This window comes from Synchiropus splendidus, chromosome 7 (assembly GCF_027744825.2).
Source record: "Synchiropus splendidus isolate RoL2022-P1 chromosome 7, RoL_Sspl_1.0, whole genome shotgun sequence".
Taxonomy (NCBI): Eukaryota; Metazoa; Chordata; class Actinopteri; order Syngnathiformes; family Callionymidae; genus Synchiropus; species Synchiropus splendidus.
Window position 1 is genome coordinate 23578203 of NC_071340.1, and position 18403 is coordinate 23596605.

The window sequence follows — 18403 nt, forward strand, 5'->3', positions numbered from 1 at the left end:
ACTCCAACATGAAGAGAAAAGCCTGCTGTTGGCTTGATGTTTCCGACTCGGCAACATGACGCACAGGAGTCTCTACTCAGACAGAAGTGGACAAATAGTGGTGCTGGCTCATGATGGTGTGGGCCCAAACCTGAGTTTCCTGGGGGCTTTTGAGTGTTGGAACTCACAGGCAACAGACCTTCTGATTACATCAGACATGAGTGACGTGTCCTGTCGTGCTCACGGTCGTGCACCACTCTCGTGTATACACAGATCTCTTTGAGTATGACTACTTGGGTGTGTGTGTGTCCCGAGTCTGACACACCTGCTCTGGTGTGTGTTGGGAGCAGAAATGTGGTGACTGCAAGCAGACTGAGCAAATCGACTGGCTCATGTGGTCTGAAAGAACTGAAAGAAAAGAGTCGTTTAGAATTAACAATAGATTGCTCGCGCCATGGTCGAGACCCCAAATAATGAAACATAAATAATGAAGTGGATGAACTTAATTACTGCAGGTGCTCCTCGGCGTAGTTTCTCACCCGCAATACCAATAATACAAAGCTCAGGTCCATTTATTTGTTTAAAATGTGTGCACCCAATTAATCTCATCCATTGGTTTTATTGCAACAGAAAGGTAATCAAGAGTTGTATTTAATATTTATCGTCTCAGTTAATGAAGGACAGACCTGTGTGGTTTTCCTACATGACACTCCTACAGTAATGACTAGCATATTAACTTGTGTGACACTGCAGAGTATTTTAATCCTGTGTTTTTCTCAATTTATTTATTGGTTTCAAAACTATTGAGCTGTTGTCATGTTGTAGTTTGTCGTAATTCCTCCTGGGCTGGCGTTTTTTAGATCACTTTGTGTTTTGGCAGAGGTAAAAAGGAAGTTATTCACCTACTGTATAACCAATGGAGTGGTACAAGTAACTATACTGTTATTGTTACAAACAACATTTTTAAAGAGGTAGCATTGAATATGTGCGCTCTATTTTTAAAATTATTCTATTCATATTTGTCGGATCAGTGGACGCTTCCCCATCTGCTCCAGACTTCTTCATTTATGCGATGAACTTTTCTGCTCCTATTTATGCTGTTGTTTGATTCTACAGGGGCGTATTGGTTGCGAGATTTGTAGAAGTGAATTTGAAAGCGCTCAGTGAAAGCTGTCGCCGGCGTCCTCTGAGAATAGGTGTATCTAATGCGAGAGCAGGGGATCTTGAAGGCCGTTATGTGCACCAGAGGGTCGTATTTAGCAGAAGCAGCTGCTGGATAAAATGCTATCATATGTTCATGCAGGTTATTTATTGAGTCGTTGAATGCCTTGTTATGTGTGATGCAGATGGGCTGTTGCCGTTTCATTGCTCATGAAAGTTGGTTATGGAGAGGAAGTTAGTGACTAAAGATAGACAAGCGCTACAAGTGTCACGGCAGATAACCCATCCGCTGACAACGGCTTCACATATGCACCCCTCAATAAACGTGAAGAAGACAACTGTTCTGTGGAAACCAAACAGCTGACAATAAAACCGTGTCTGTCTTCGCCGTCCCCAGACTCGCTCCTGTCAAATAAATCCAAGCGGCCGCTCCACTGGATCCGTTTGCACAAGAGGTAGTGACCATTTTATGACAGCTGAAGAGTGATAGCTGGGTTTTATGAGCAGGTCCAGATGGCTGGCGCTGTCTGCCCGGTGTCTTCAGATGATTAGATTCAATTAGCGCCAGCCACATGCTGGTCCTCTGTGTCTTCGCCACGACGGTGATGGAGGACAAGCGCGTGTGAAGCCAGGGCACCAGAGGTAGTGTGATGTATTTCATACGCTATAATATGACCTCACAGGGTTCTTTATTTCGCTGTAATACAGTGATGTGCGGCGGAGTTTGCTGTTTCAGGCAGCACTGCAGCATCCCCGCGCTGCGCTGCCAATCTTCCACGGGGCTAACTGGAGGTCGGGTAATGGGATTTGGTGGGTTGGAAGTCTTCATGAAAGAAGTCCCTGCTGAGGAGCGAGGCGCTACAGACGTCCTTTAACACTCCTCTAAGACTCGCCCTTTACAGACAAGCCATGCTGCCGAGAAAGAATTGTCCAGCAGCAGTGTGTGTTTTGTGTGTTCCTTGGGGACATCAGGTCCTTTTGTTTCAGGCTTCAGCTTAGTAGTTGCCTACAAATGCTGGTGTCTATTTGTGTGTTGTTCACTGCATGATTCCTGACGTACATTTATTCCAGTACACGTCCATGCTTGTCTCCTAGAACTGTGAAAATGGTTGTTATTTTTCTGGCTCTTATTGTGTATGGTTTTGCTTCGTCCCTTTGATGTGAAGTGACCAAACATCCAAGGGTTGGACAGAGTTATAGTCCATGTCAGGAGTCATTAAATTTGCAAGCCATACTGTGCTATTGTGAATTATAAATGTGCATTGTTGCAAGGGATCAGCAAAACTCTGCGAAAAATAAGAATAAACAAGTTGTTTTTTACATTTATTATTGGTTTAAATTCATCTTTAAAAAGGTAATTATATACAGTATACAGCAAATAACAAAATTTATTATCTTTAGTATAAGGGTTGAATAAAATCAAGATAAGTTCCATGACTTAAAAAAATGGTGAAAAAAATGTGTAAAGAATTGTAACAAAAATGGCTTTAAAATTACTTTGTGATAACTAAGTTTTGATATGTGCTCACTCATATACTCCCTCAAAATGAACTACATTATGATAATAACTTACTCACTTGAACTAACAGACACAAGTTTACACACAAATACGCTGAAAAATAGTGAAAGATGGATTAAGGTGCAGAAATGAAAAGTACTGTTCTTCACTCTGCTACTTTTTGTCTGAGTTATGAAAGTGGAAATATTGAATGGTTGAACAAATAGTCACATAATGTACCAGTCCTTCTTTCATAGGACTATGCATTGGCAGGTATCTTATGCGATATGATACAGGAGTGGTGATATGATACTCTGCGATGTATTGCAGTACTGTAAACTCAGCAATCCATTGCAATCAGAACCATCAACTTAAAGGGGGGGAAATCACATAATGCAGTACAATATGAGCATGTGAACAAGTTTATCGTCATGATGTCAGTCCAGTTAAATTCCACAGTCCAACAGAGGAATTAATAACTCCCTTAGTCTACAAAATAACAATAAGAAAAGATATTAAACTCGTCACAAATGCAGCAGTATATCCAAGTATCAATGTATGAAATATTGATATTGATGACTTAAAGTATCAAGAGAGTATCACACAATCAACTATTGTGGTATTTCAGCACAGATACGATTACAGCCCCAGTCCCGACGAGGGTCAGTTCAATGGAAGCGACGTGGATCACGGGCCGCTCTTTGCTTGACAGGATTGTGTTTGCTCACAGCTCATCCTCTGGTTTGCTTTTTGGTCATCAGGCGAATCCAAAATAAAATAATTCCACCATCATCTCCATCCCTGGCCGACTGCAGAAGGCAAACCTCCTCATTTCACGCTGAATTTTTCCTGCGCTCACTCGAGGTCAATAATTCTACTTCATTAACATTTCTGGAGAACTTCACTTTTTCTTTCTTTCTTTAATTTGTGGCTGAAATGGAAACTCTTATGGGTGACTGGTGATAAAATTAGAGTCCAAAGTTCTGCCGTCGGACTCTTAAAGAGAACTGTTAATGTTGGATATATATATCCTCGTTGAGATTAGGTGACCAGCCTTGAATTCTTCTTCGACGTTCATTATGCCGTAAGTGAGTCAGGTTTGTGTCTGTGAAAGTGGTAAGTCAGGCATTTATGCAGCCCTTTTGTGACAAGTGGTGAAGATGAAATTATTCTGGCTTCCACAACGGTGCAATAGTTGCAGAAATAATCCATTATTTTCTCTTTAATAATCTTCTGGGAACTTTGTGGTGAAGGTACGAAGGGAACACAGTGAACTACAAGGTTATTGATTCACAATTAAAGGAAGGAAGCCACCAATTAACATCCTAATGAGTTGTTAATGAAAAGTCTTTTCCTTGCAGAGGTGCCTGAAATCTACTTGTTTCATCGATTCAAATGTTATGAGGTAACGAGTCTTTAAGTATCTGTCGTGCTTAGACCAACACTCTCCATTCTGCAGCACAATATTAGGTGGAAGCGCATGAATATGAATATCTCATGTTCACAATAAAGCGAGGTAACAGCAGTCTCCGGAGTCAACTTTTTCAAATAACGCTGACAGACAATGCTGTTCTTTGAAAAGAGAATCATTAGAAGCTGCTCCTGGAGCAGGAAATCTGTCATTTATCATTCTCCAGCAGATTGCACACCAAGATCAAATAAGCAACTGACAGGTTTTCTTCTCCTACAGTTGTATCATTTCAATTATTCATGTCCGTCTCTGAATTTGTTCCTGCAGAAACGTGAGCTCGGATGGTGCGGAAGCTCGCCGCAGACTGAGGGAATGTGACGGCCTGGTGGACGCTCTGCTGCACGCGCTCCAGTCAGCCGTGGGGAAGAAGGACATGGACAATAAGGTGGGCAATTATGCAGTGTTACCTCAAACCCAAATGGGGTCATTTTGCTCTAAGCCATTAGCTGGGCTCATTTTTATTGAAACTCCTCTCCATCTAGTCCGTGGAGAACTGCGTGTGTATCATGAGGAACCTCTCGTACCACGTCCACAAAGAGGTGCCAGGGGCGGAAAAGTTCCAGGACCCCTCGGCGTTACAGGCCCCTGGCTCAGCAGGGCTGCAGAGGAAGAAGAAAGACGATGCTGGGTGCTTCGGTGGGAAGAAAGCCAAAGGTGAGGAGTGAACATTTTGATGTCATACTGGTGTTTTTATTTATAACAATCTAATGAATATGAGGTTTTAAAATTAATGTATATTTGACAGCAAAATGACCACATTTGAATCTGTTATGCAGTTCATGTCCCCATGCGGGAGTCTGTTTTCCAAACTAGTTTAGAAGTGATCCTCATGCTTTTTTAAGCCGGGTGCACCACTGACCTTTCTGTGCCGTGGGTGCACCCACGGCTTATATATGAACAAGATTTATTTTCCTCCTTAAATTGAGTGGGTGCGGCTAATATTTCGGTGCACATTATAGTCCAAATTTTATGGTACATGCGATTAATCTGTGTTGTTTGTATTAGCGAATTATTTCATCCTGGAAATCATTCATTGGTGGCCACACATTAAAGTCCTTTCCCTATTTTTTATTGATTATTCAACAAAAAAGTATGAATATGTGCCTTTATTTATACATATATTTTAAGAGTCAGAGCGGCTCTGATTATTTGCTTCAGTGATGGCCGACATTTGAGAAAGCTGATTGAGCTGTTGAGGTTAAACAATGAATATCACCTCTTCCAAACTTGAGGACCTAACTGGTTTTCTAAATGAAAACACATTTTTGAATGGATCCGTGTAACATTTTAGATTGGGGAACACATATTCCAGTTGCTCCTCGAATGTTATGGTGTTGTTTACAGGGAAGTCTAATCAATACTGTATAATTATTAATTACTGGACAGTATGCTGCAAATATTTATCTTAATAACTTGTTTATTTAGGGTAATAAATGTGTGACTGAAATTCATTATTCTTAATTAAAGCGAAACCCTTCACAAAAACATAGTTCATTGAGGATGCCTATAATTAATTTAATGGTGTTTTGAGAATGTGTATAGTTAGTTACTGCATTTAATTTTAATTATTATTTTCTTTATTGAGTTTTTTTTTTTTTTTTTGCATGACTACTAAAGTGTCCTGAAAACACTGCTTTACTTTCAACTGAACTATTGTCTCATTCCATATAGTTTTTGTCCTTTGTTTTAAAGTTGCTTTGTTTCTCAATGAATTGGCAAAAATGCAAATTGGCCATTAAAAATATTCCGAGCACTCTGAAGAAAGAGAAGAAGAAACAAGTCACGATTTCAGAAGTATGAATGCAGGATAGCCAATTTAAAGCAGGCAACTGGCACAAGGAAGAAATAAATCAAATCTGGCTCTCACAGTCAACGATGGCTTCATGAATGTGCGAGGACTTTTAAACCAAAGTCTGCCACGGTCAGCAACACCGGGTCACTGGCTCTTTGTCATTATCGGACTTCCATCGACAGAAAACAACGCACAAATGTGTTAGCGGCACAACAGCAGGTCTTTATCTGCGCTCTCACCCGAACGCCACCATTATATCCGCGCTGCAGAAACAGTAATAGCTGCCATTAATCAGCCAGCCAATGAGCTGTGACTACCAGCCAGTGACCCCTGACTCTGAACCAGTCACTGGAGAGTCTCTTTGACTCGCATGTCAGAACAAAACACTGGCCACATGTATGGTTTATAAAGCAGCCAATTATCCAGATGAATACTTTCACACTCACACTGAGAGTAATGAGCTGTGTTTAGCGGAACCCGCGAGGTGCTTTGTGAAAGACGATCCTCAGGTAGAGCAGCGTTAAACACCTCAGTAAAGAAGCACAGACGGGACGCTGTTTATTATGTTAAGTGGGTCTGATGTCACATACAAGGCAACATAACATACACGCCGGTGAGCGTCTGTTTAACCACGACAGCTTGAGACCATAAAGAAGCTGCTGCCTCTGGGATCGCTTTGCTGCCCACAGTTGAAGCTTCTGGAGTCCAAAAGTTAGATTTTTTTTTACTTTGGTGTTGCATTAGTACTCAAGACAGAGGCCACTTGGCACCCTGTTTAGTGCAAGACTATAATTCTGTCTGAACAGTAGTGCCAATGAAAGCACTTTTAGAAACTCTACTCTACTCTTGCTTGAGCAAGATATCAGATTATTCTCCAACAACATTAGCTGTGAATTAAACCCCCAAAAAAGGACAAATAGAAACGTCTTATGTTAAAGCACAAGAGTTGTGACAAATCTTGCTGGACAAAAGGGCATATCTTAAAATTGATAACAATGGGAATTTAAAAAAAAATAGAGTGTTTGGAAAAGTCTAAGTAAAAGCAAGAGTAAATATAACCATGTATCCTGATGATTTCATCCTAATTTATGTTTCACACGTAATAAAATGTAAATACGTACAGGATGATGATGATTATTACGATTAGCGTTATTATGAATGAGTGAGTGTTTGTTTAATCCTCTGATACATGACAAACATTATGAACGTGTTACTTTATGTTACATGACTATTATGTATTGATATGACCTGATGATCACCTCCTCCTCCGAGATTCCTCTCGATAAAAAATAAACAAATAAACAAATGCATTTTTTTTTGTTCACCTCAAGTATTTATCCCAAAATTAGTCCACTTGAGGGCCATTAATTTTGTTGAATTATTTTATAGTTTGTGCTGCAAATGCTCTGTTCTACGTGGCAACCATCAACGTGTGCCATCTGACTTGTGAATTTGGGCAACCAATACATGAGTATTCCTGAGGCTCACATTTAGCACTAGAAACTAAATAAATAGAAGGTTTGAAAACAGACATTATGGATGCAACCTCTATAATATGCCTTAGTGATATTGTGAAAATGGTTTTGTACAAACAACTAATATACATGATTATAAAAATCAGTGAAAAGCTTAAAAAATATGAATGAATAAATAAACAATTACGTATTTTTGGGTTTTCTGTATCTGAATTAAACACTTTTATTGATATTGTTAGTATGAGTAACAACATAGACGTGGACCATCTTTAATGCTGTTTGCTCCAGCTGATCCTCGTGCTTTTCTTTCCACCTTTGTTGAAGATCTCTTACAACTGTTCACATGTATTGCAAAGGTCCTCTTGACAGATGTCTTTTTTTTTTTACCACCCCCTCTTTTTTCTCCTCTCTGCTTTTTTGGCTGCTGCTTCCTTGGCTAACTATAGAGGAATGGTTTAATCAAGGTGAGTGGCCCTTCTTCCACCCTTCTCCCTTCATTTCTCTTTCACTCCTCTCTGGCTGTAGAGTAGAAGTAGTTTTGTGTGTCCTCCAACAACCTGGGAAAGTTGTGTGGGGAACGACAAAAGTGGGTTGGCTTCATTCATTTCACACCGTAGCACGGAGGGTCCTGTAGCTTCCTCTTTTGTAGTCTTCACGGGTTGTTAGCTGTTCCTCCGGAAGTTAGATGGCACACAGGTAAGTGCGTGGTTTCTGAGAGCGGAGCTTGACTAATCAAATCAGTTTCAAATAGATCAGAAATGAAGATCAAAGCATATTTAAAACCGTTTCTCCAAACGACACGCTCTTTTTTGTTTCATTGATATTCGAATTCAACCTCCTCTTTGATCCTTTTCTATTTTATTAAAGTGGGATTGTCAAGCTCCGCTGCAGACAAGCTCTTCCGTGCGTGCGTGTGTGTGCATGTGTGAGAAAGTGTCTTTGTTCGATAATTGTGTTGGGTATTCCTTTTGTTCTTTGGTGTTTAAAATGAAAACTGTAGAGCAAAAATAACTTTCTTTATTCAACAAAGTCATCTATTGACAAGAAGCCCTTGCATTAATGAGAAAGGTCCACATGTGGATTTGGGAACGAATGACCTAAAACACACTCTCTTATTAAACACACCAACTTCTCAATTTAAAAAAAACTGTCACAGAGTAAGCAGGAAAGGACTTACACCACTGGTCATCAGGAAATATTGCGCTTCTTCAGTCTTGCATGGAAGCACTCACATTTCCCTATTGTCACATGATTCTGTTGGTTCGATGTCAGCTGGGAAGCTGGAAGCTGTTTCTACGCCACTGAGAGATAAACACAAATAAGTTTAAATTAATTATTTTCATTTAATATTGTTTTTATGTTTAAAATATTGTATGTTTAAAATATTTTATTTGGAAATATAATTAATTTTTAAAGTATTATGTATGAAAAATATCATCGCTCAAATGACCACAGTCTTGTCTTATACTACCTCATTCAGTTGTCATCTTCAGTCAGGGTGGCCAAAATGTTTATTACTCATCATCATAATTGAGCTGACGACAATAATCCGGCAATGTATGTGTTATGACAATATGATATTCCCAAACCGCATTATAAAGGAAAAAACACCTTTTACAAACCATTCATTGCAGCAAAACTCATAGAATGGTGTGATCGCTGCCTACTCTACCAACTAGGAGGCACATGGGTGATGTGGACTATAAAACCTCTCCATTCAAAAGGGAGCAGGGAAACGCAGAGGCCAAACTAATTTTAGTATTTATAAATTAAAAAATCCAAATTTTCTAAATCCAAATTTCAGCTTTTTTTTCCTTCCATGGTTCAGTCTATACAAGTGGCAACAAAAACACTGAGAACAGCCTTTCATCTCCTCAAAAGAGGTTTTTATGGAGGGGGTTTGGCTAGTGAGTTGGGGTCGACTAAACCTCTCCTTCTTCTCCTGAAACTTCTTAAAACAACCCTCACTTGATTGTAATAAATGGAGAGCTAGTCTCTTATATTCAAGCTACGGTACTTCAGTAAGCTTCAGGGGGCTTTGCTGTTGGCTCAATTGGATAAATATTGATTATGAAATTCACTTCACAGCTATTATAATTAACACATTACCTGTATTTAATTCTATGAAATATGTTTTATTACCCCACAAAGTCAGAAAAGCTAGCTATAAAATGAAATTCTTGTCTAAGGGAACTGTATAAAAGTGAGTCAACTATTGGGATTAAAGGGATTTATTTTGTCATTCTACATGTACACACACGGTCATTAATTTGTGTGTCCTCTGCACCAGAAAAACAACTTGTTGGCGAAGAAAGAGCAGGCAGCATGAAGTAGCACTCCTTTAAATCATCATGATCTTGTCTCTCAAAAAGGAGCTTTGCAGCGTTTTGACAACGCCCACCTTTTAATCCAAAACTTTGACTTCCTTCTGCAAGCGCAACAATCAGCTTCTCTATCTCTTTCCTGTCCCGCCGGAATGTCCGTGTGCATGTGAAAGGACCATTAGCCTGCTGCTCTGCTGTCGCCGCACCCATGCCATTTCCCTTCTCGTGGCGTTTGAGATGTCCGATCGTCCACAAAGTGATGTTGTTATCGTAAATGAAGTGCTTGTGCGTTGTGCAAGAACATAGATTATTCAGTGCATGAGTAATGAAACATGATGTCCATTCTGTCTCCTGCACCCAATGGTTGCACCACCATGTTTAAATGTGTTAATTTATACTGGAATCCCACCAATTCCAACAGAAAATGAATGCGTAGGAAGCAAGATATTGATTACATTTAGGTACTCTGATGGCTTAAAACCTGTTGTTCGATCTACTGTGACACTCTCAGCTTCCCAACAATGTAATCCACTTTACTTCCTTCACCAACATCATGTTGAAAGGAAGCTATGGAGATGGTTTCTGTGAACGTCAATCACATTTTTGTGAACGTCTTTATTGCATGGTGTGCGTTGTGCACTCCTTCAGGACATCGGTAGCTCTTTGCTGTTCAAAGGTGTAGTCTAGTACCTCAGTTAAACTCAAGGCTCAGGGCCAAATACGGCCTGCCAAGTCATTTAATGCAACCCACAAGGGCTATCGACCTATTGACAGTAATTGTTATCAAAATATGCATATGCATCTCAGCAATAGAGTTGACTTATAGTCCCATCGACATAGACGTGTTTTCAGTGTTAAATATCTCTGGTTGTCACATGGTTGGTTTTCAGAACTGTTGGACTTGACTTCAGTAAACTGCTCAGTGAAGTAATGTAGTACGCTCATCTTTTTTATCTGTCAGTGTGAGTTTTTCCAGATAAAACTTGCTATCCTTTGTAGCTAGCCTGACAAACAATGGTACTCCACCATACTTCCTCACCAAAATGCGACCCCCCATTCATACGTCATCACAGATTACAAAGTTGAAATCAAATTCAAAACTAATTTAAAATGTGAAGGTTAAGAAAAATAATAGTTTAAAATGAACCAAATTTGTGGAGTGGATAAGTGACGACGCTTCAGGAAGGCTGTCGCCATTGTTATGAGTGAGTGGTGGTGTTCCATAAATAGGACTTTTGCTGTTCCTGCCACTCTGTTTGAGATGTTGGCCCCTTGCATGATTAAGATTTGACCCACATATATCACTGTGATGATTAAGAAAAACCTCACAGTATTTGTGCCTTGAGCTGAAGTGTCCAGTTTCTTGCAAACCAAGCCAAGAGGGCATTATTCCTACCCATTTCATCAATTAACACAGTTAATCAGCTTAACGTCAGAATGGTCTCACAGGCGAACACACTGCCAAACAATACTGCCGCTTGACAGCAATAAAATGGAAGCCTTTGTTATCTGTTGTGCAGTTATGGGCGAGGCTGACGACAAGGGTTCGTCAACTCAGCAATGAATTGGAGGTGAAGTTAATAGACTTTCAAAGACCTGTCTTCACGAACTTTCCCAGCCACTTTAGGATTTAATCCAGGGGATAAGAGAGCAGCCGGTTATCATGGCTGTCTCAGATCCTCCTCATATTCCCACTCCAGAGGCCGGCAGAGGGGGTTCGAGAGTCACACAAAGAGGAAGGACGATTGATAGAGATAACACGTCAGAAGTGTGGTGTGATAAGTGCCATGAAACTGTTGTCCTAGTTTGTGAGTCTACAGCTCCTTTCCAAGCCCTTGAACCTGAAATGATAGTGACTACTACTGCACTTGCACAACACTAGTGAAACCAAACATAACCTTATATTATTCTCAGACAGGGTCATAATTTAATGGTGATTGTCATCTGTATTCTGTTTACTGGATGCTTTCAGTCATGTCGCTGACCTGCTCTCTCTTTCATCTTTGTTCCATACAGGCAGGAAAAATGGTGAAAATGACAAAAATTATGACACGTTGGATCTGCCCAAGCGTACAGAGCCTTCGAGAGGTAGGCATTCGATTGTCCGGGAAAACAAAGTGAACATGAATGACCAGGTAAACCAGGTGTAGCTTGGCTTCGTCACCAATGAAGGAGAGGGATGTACTTCTCTGTGGTCCGTTCCGTAATCTAAGCTGTGAAGAGGGATCAGAGCTGTGCAAGCGCTCCTGTGTCAAAGGAAGATTAATAGAATAAGCAATTGTTTTGAAATTCAATAAGTCTGGAATTTGTCATGGAGCATATTCACAATTGTGCCGCGTCAAATGTGCGAATTAGACAGTGCTGGAGCTCATTTGATCATTAGAATTGGAATGCATTAGTGGTGGTTTGTTCTTCGACAACAAATAATCTTTCATGGGGAAGAAAGACGGCGGTGTTTGGATTCGGTCCATGAATATGAAAGTGGAAAACATAATTCAATGATACATATGATCGATCCATAGCATCATGTGGAACATCATCAAAAATCGATGCCTCTTGTTCCAGAACTGCTTAGATGAATGTTACAAAGTTATATGTGCATAAGCTAAATTCATTTGTATGATCCGGGTCTTCTATTTCAATCATTTTATAAGCTCACAAATCCTGCTTTGGCCTGTGTATTCAGTTGACCTCTGCTCTGCCGGGAGATTATTCTCGTGGATCTAAGTAGACAAATAGTGTCTGACCTCTGGGCTGTTTGTTCATTTTGATGAGTCGTCAGAAATTTGACTGCCGCATGACGCTCGGATTTCATGATATAAAGTCACAAGAGTGTCTTCCTTTTGGTTGAATTGCCACTGCCTCACTGTCTCACTGGTTGTCTTCCTCCTGCTCACATTTTCTGTCTGGATTTTCATTTCCTCTTCTCTCCTGCTCATTCCTCCATGCACCTCTAAGTAGAGCCACTGCAAAGAAATGACAAGCTGCCACGAAAGACAAAGATGCTGAGAATTAATGTGATCCATTTATACTGATCAACTTTATGATGTAATAATATAATGTAATAGTGATGTTCCTAGTGTCTGTGATTGTCATTCCAATTCCTTCCTTAATTCTCAGTCCTTTACCCTCAAACTCAAACCTCAACTGTAACTCTCAGCCCTTGCACTTTGAGTTAGTGTGCATTTTTGAGGTTGAGGACCGAGGTCGAGGATTAAGGAAGGAATTGGAATTCACCTTCTCTTGGAATCCCTCCACGCTACAAGTCTTACCCTGTTATTACCAAGATTTTCTATGAATAATCTACAATGTGAGGACTGACAGTGTCTGTACTACAGTACAGTCTAAGGAGTTTTTGAGTCAGTCCAATTCCTAAGACATAGAAAAGATGGTTGTATAAACTCTAAATTAGTGATTGAATCCCCTCAGAGCAATAAATGATCCAACTGCTTTGAAGGCATTGACTATTAAAATTCAAACACATTTCATTATAGCATGTAATTTGGGGTCATTTCGCAGCTTCCAAACACGACTGTTGGAAATTATAATTTGGTCTTGACACTACGGGGCTCTTATTAACTTCACTCACACTCTGTGCTTTTGTATTTTGGCACCCCGAGGCAGCAATAACCCGGAACAGTAAATGAGTCTGCCGCTCTGATATCCTCCGATCTCAGCCTGGACCGTGTGAGCTTGATCGTACCTGCGTCCAGGGAGTCAGTGAGAACACGTCACTTGTTAGCCTTCACTGGTGCATCTTTGCACACACTCAGAACTCTGCAGCAATGAGAAGTCACGCTGTGGAGTGGACTCTTGTTCAATTGATCCTCTTTTCCCACATCCAACGTGTTTTCTCACTCAGCTGTTTTAGCTTGGCAGAGCAACTCCAAGGAGAATAATGAAGAGACTTGTGTTATGAGTACGAGCCAAAGTGCCAATCAGACAGTGTTAGCAACGTTAATTCTGGTTTGATTGTGTCAGTGGAAACAACATATTTCCAAATGTCAGCCATAATTGGAGACTCTCATCTGGGGTTTTTGTTGCCGACCGTGTGGAAAGATGAGTCTCATTAGTTCTGCATTATGTATACAGAACGAAAAAGTTCGACACGCAAACAAACATCAAACACCGTTAGAAATAAGAGGGGATTGTGGTATGATATAAAGAAGCAAGAGACGATCTGTTGGAGAAACCAAGAGTCCAGCTCTGACTCTGAAGCTGGACACACTACAGTGGATTTTAAAATGGTAATGTCTGAAATTTACTGCCAGATATCACTACATGCAGATCTGAACTGGCTGAAGTGGTAACACTTTCGATTGGGGAACACGTATTTACTATTGGTTATATCTATATATACTATATATCAAGTGTGTGATTGTTTGGCTGGAACTAAAACCTGTGCCGACTGCATCCCTCTTGTGGATCAGCTTGAGACGCCTGCTCTAGACTAATACCAAGCCACCTCACCTGACTTCCATGAAATCAACTCCGGTTTGGGAAACAGTAACAATTGAAATAATTGAGCCTCGGGAACAAGCATGTTGCTTTGTCGTTTAAAAATCTCATCCCTCATTCTCTGTGCCACTTCAATTCTCCAATCTCCCCCCGAGAGATTTATTGTTCTGCCGTCGCCCGGTAATCATACTTTGATCAATCAAGAAAACAAGTGCTTTGACCAACCCAACCACTCGCCACTTTTGTCTTACAAGCCGAGCGTTTCATTTGTAAGGGGTGGGGGTCTTGACAAACAAACGCTGAGCTGTTTCTTGCTGCAAAGTATCACCCCCTTTGATGGCGTCCCACTGGAAAGCTCTTCGCCGCGACTGTCAACGACGCATGGCGGCGCTTGAAGTATGAAAACTCATCGGCTCAATTGGAGTAAAAAAAACACTGAGGCGCACTTGTGTTGTCTCTGCCGCACATCGAGCGAGAAAAAAAAGAAACTTTACTCAAAGACACCGTAGCTTGATTCTTCTAATCTCGCCCGCAATATCGCGGCGTCTCGGAAGCGTCGGCAAGAAAAGCAATCATCTCGTTCAGAGGCGTGATGAATGTGCTGCCACACTGAGCAAATAAGTTGAATGGCTTCCATTATTTTCAATAAAAAGCATTGTTGCATCATTAACTGCTGCCAAGTCTTCGTCACGCAATTCCGGAGGGAGCTGAAGTCTCCGCCTGATCGGTGTCTACATTACAGTGCAATTTAAGCCGGAATATTTTGAATAATTCACTCTACACCCCCAATTTTACTCTCATGTTTTTATCAGCGTGGAATTTAAACCCTGATAGTGATCATCGGCTCCTGGCTGTTCTGCTGATCATATTTCTGAATCAATATCGCATTTCTTCTTGAATAAAAACAAAACTTTGCCCCGCACTTCCGTGCACTTCCGTGCCTCCCACTCACATCTTCCACCTCCTACCATCTCACAGCAAGGTGCGGCCCCAGCACGTCTTTGTCGGCCACACATAACATCGCTCCTTTTTTATATACACAAACAAACAGCCAGCTGGTAAACATCAGACCCTGATATTCACACACCCGCCTCACTGCTATTCTGACACATCCACTCGTATCCAGACTGTCTGGCACCTCCCGTCACGCATCTCATCGCGTTTCCTGTGGCACCGCACCAACCCGCTGCCAAATATATTGTCTGTGACATCACCCTGATGGATTTAAATGGGAGATGCCTTCATCTCCAGATGGTGGGCGGCGCACAAAACATGTGTTTGAAGTGGTGGTTTAGACAATAGTGTCTTCACGACATCTGATATTGATAGTTTCAGCAAATTTGTGGCTCATGTGGGTTTTAGCGACAGACGGCTTAAAGGCTTAAAAATGTTGGCTAAACTTCTTGGTTCAGTCTTTTTGGTTATAACTCAAATACCAGGATCACAGTGGAAGCGGTCAAGAGCTTGGCAAGAGGGTCTTGTGTTCTCCTTTGGATTAGTGTGGTGTTTCTGTTTTGGGATGCTTGGCAGAAGGATGCTCTTGGAGAAATGAAAATGAAACTTCTAATAGGAAGAACTAGGTCTGGGTGATGAGCAATTTTATTATTGAAGAATGTTCTGCTAGCTTTCATAATTAAGTGTCATAACTTTTTGGAGCAATAGAGATTATTTTAGTGATATACTCGAACATGAACACCCGACCTTTCCTGAGTACATAAGCCATGCAACTATGTGAAGAGAATTTACAATCATATGAGGAATATGATTGTAAATTTTCTTCACATTTTGTTTTATTTTTAGGCAAAAATCACATAGGTTTATGGTTAATTAAGTTTTTTTTTGTCTGATATTTTCCGTATTTTCCAGCAGTTTGAAGATGCTGTGTGCAGTGAGTCTCAACTGCCTAATTATATCCTCTTTTTTTGAACCTGCTGCTTAGAGAGAAAGAATAATGAGCAAAAACAATAAAGGATACTCAATATATTCATAAATGAAAATGTGTTTTGCACCTTTATACTAGGTAGATCATTGTGACTTGGTTTATAACTAACAATAATTCATGACTACAGATATGATCTAGTCTGAAATGAGTTATTTCGTTATTTTATTTGTTCAAATATATAATAATAATTTTAAATATAGTCTAGTTTAATTTTAACTACTATTACTTTGCTATCATTATTAGAAGTATTTTTTTCATTCTTTTCATGGAAATATCTATTATTTTATGATCAATACAATCATTTTATCCCTCTGTTGAAATATGACGTCTTTTTATGGCTCCTCACAACAACATCAATACTCTACATAATGTGTATATATGCTGCTTAATTTAGCTCCATCCACATTTGTGCTACTCTTAAACCTGACTGTGATACACAACTAAAATGCTTGAGTGTCGTGTGCACAGCCCTGGTGTCAATCCCTTCCCAGTAAAAGATGATCAAGGCTAGTCTGTTTAGATGCATGTTGCATTTCACTCTTTTCATTCACCTGGCCAACACCACAGTGCACTTTTGTTTTGTGCGAGGACGCGCTGAATTCGCCGGCTCCAGATGTTCCGTGGCCTCCCCTCTTCCTCACCAGCTGCCCTCTCCTCCTCACACTTGCTCTTCCACACCGTCTGTCAGTGATGCCACCTCCCTCCAGTTCCATCGCCCACAGTTAGTCAGGCGTTCCTCACATACCAATCTCCCTCCTTCCTATTTTGTCGGTAATAAAAAACGAGCCATTTGAAAATAATGACTAATTATGTGAATAGCCGGCAGGCGTCAGCTAAATTTCCCAATTCTTAATACCCGCTTGCCGTCTCAGCCACCTTTCATGTACCGTTCCACGCAGCCGGGGTTGAAACGCAGCAATAATGCTAAGTGGCATGAAAAATAAACATTTAAGTGGGACCACCGTGGGTTTGGTTTGGAACACAGAGGGTTTGCGTAGTTATGCTGCTCCTCGGAGGTCCGTGATGGAGTGCAGCGCAGCATTGGCAAATGTGCCGATGCCTCCATGAGGTGGACGTACAGCTGCCGCCTGTGTTCAAGATTGAATTGCTGGAAGGCTCACAACTTCCTTTGGGGAAGCACATCAACTTCATAGCACTTCCTCCAGCGGGTAAAATGCGTCCAGTGTTCTCTGAAACAATCTGCTCTTTTCAGAGAGTGGGGTTATTAAAGGGGCCCTATCGTGCTTTTCCATGTGTGAAGTTATCCAAGAATCATCTACGTTGTTCGTAGGATAATTACCATATAATGACGTGTGAAAAAATAGTGCTCATCTGTTTCCCATTAATCCATTTGTAAAAATGACAAACATGGCGCCTACACAAAACGCTCTGTTCCGTCCATTCTATTGTAGACGCAGGTGCAGGATGTTTCCACATCAGTATCTGTGACTCCTGTTCCTCTGAAGCTGCTGTCAATAGCAGTGTAAACAGGGCCTTTCTAGTGAGACTACGATTTTGTAAACTCAAAATTTGAAAGTACTAAGATTTAAAATCTCATTCTGAACCAAATTATTAACTCATCCTCCACGCAAATTCATCTTTTTTTGTAATTAATTGCAGGCACAGAAATCAAAGTATACAGCAATTTTGACTCACAACGAAAACTAAAAGCAAACAATAAGTGTAAAATGCCATCCAATTGCATCAAGTGTCAACCCCAGTTTTCACATAGTTTGGTTTCTGACTGTCTCTGCGGAAATTCGCCTGTTGTATAAACCAGCAACTTCATCACCTGTGCGGCAGGTCGCAGACGACCGTGCCGGTGCTGGATCAGGATGTCTTGAGCCCTGGTGGTAACACGTGGTCTACGTGCTTGTGGTCGGGTTGCTGTGCTTCCCAACTCACGGAAACGGTAGACGGCTAAAGCATCGAATTGCAGACACCTGTCGGAAGTGACATTCCAGCATGCCACTGACATGCTCTTGGCATCTGTGGCATCTTGTTGGCAGGACTAATGCACGCTTTAGTAATGGCTTTGTATTGTCCGCAGCCTGAGGTGTAGTCTAGGCATGGTCACGCTACTTGTTGAGCACGTCTGGAAGACACGCATGGTTGACCCTCAGCTTTACTGAAAGTACCAGCTAATGGCGATCATGGTGTGCAAAGACAAAACAAACCCTTCAAAATGACTGACCTTAAAAATATGACATTTTGTTTGGGATATTTTGATGAGAATCCACCCTGTAAGTGGTTTGAATACTGAAAAAAAAAATGCACAGTAAAGCTGCTGTCCAAAGATTCTA

General features: G+C 40.8%; 1 protein-coding gene across 9 annotated transcripts in view; it reads left to right on the forward strand.

Annotated features, from left to right (window-relative positions):
• arvcfb (ARVCF delta catenin family member b) overlaps positions 1-18403 on the forward strand; it is a 225300-nt gene that overhangs the window by 185936 nt on the left and 20961 nt on the right. For 6 of the 9 annotated variants that reach the window (XM_053869585.1, XM_053869579.1, XM_053869581.1 and 3 more), the window contains 4 exons: positions 4377-4494; positions 4592-4763; positions 7823-7840; positions 11717-11788. In XM_053869585.1, the coding sequence (XP_053725560.1) occupies positions 4377-4494; positions 4592-4763; positions 7823-7840; positions 11717-11788 (380 nt within the window). The remainder of the gene's footprint in view (positions 1-4376; positions 4495-4591; positions 4764-7822; positions 7841-11716; positions 11789-18403) is intronic. The other 3 variants (XM_053869580.1, XM_053869583.1, XM_053869584.1) reach the window with 2 other exon arrangements.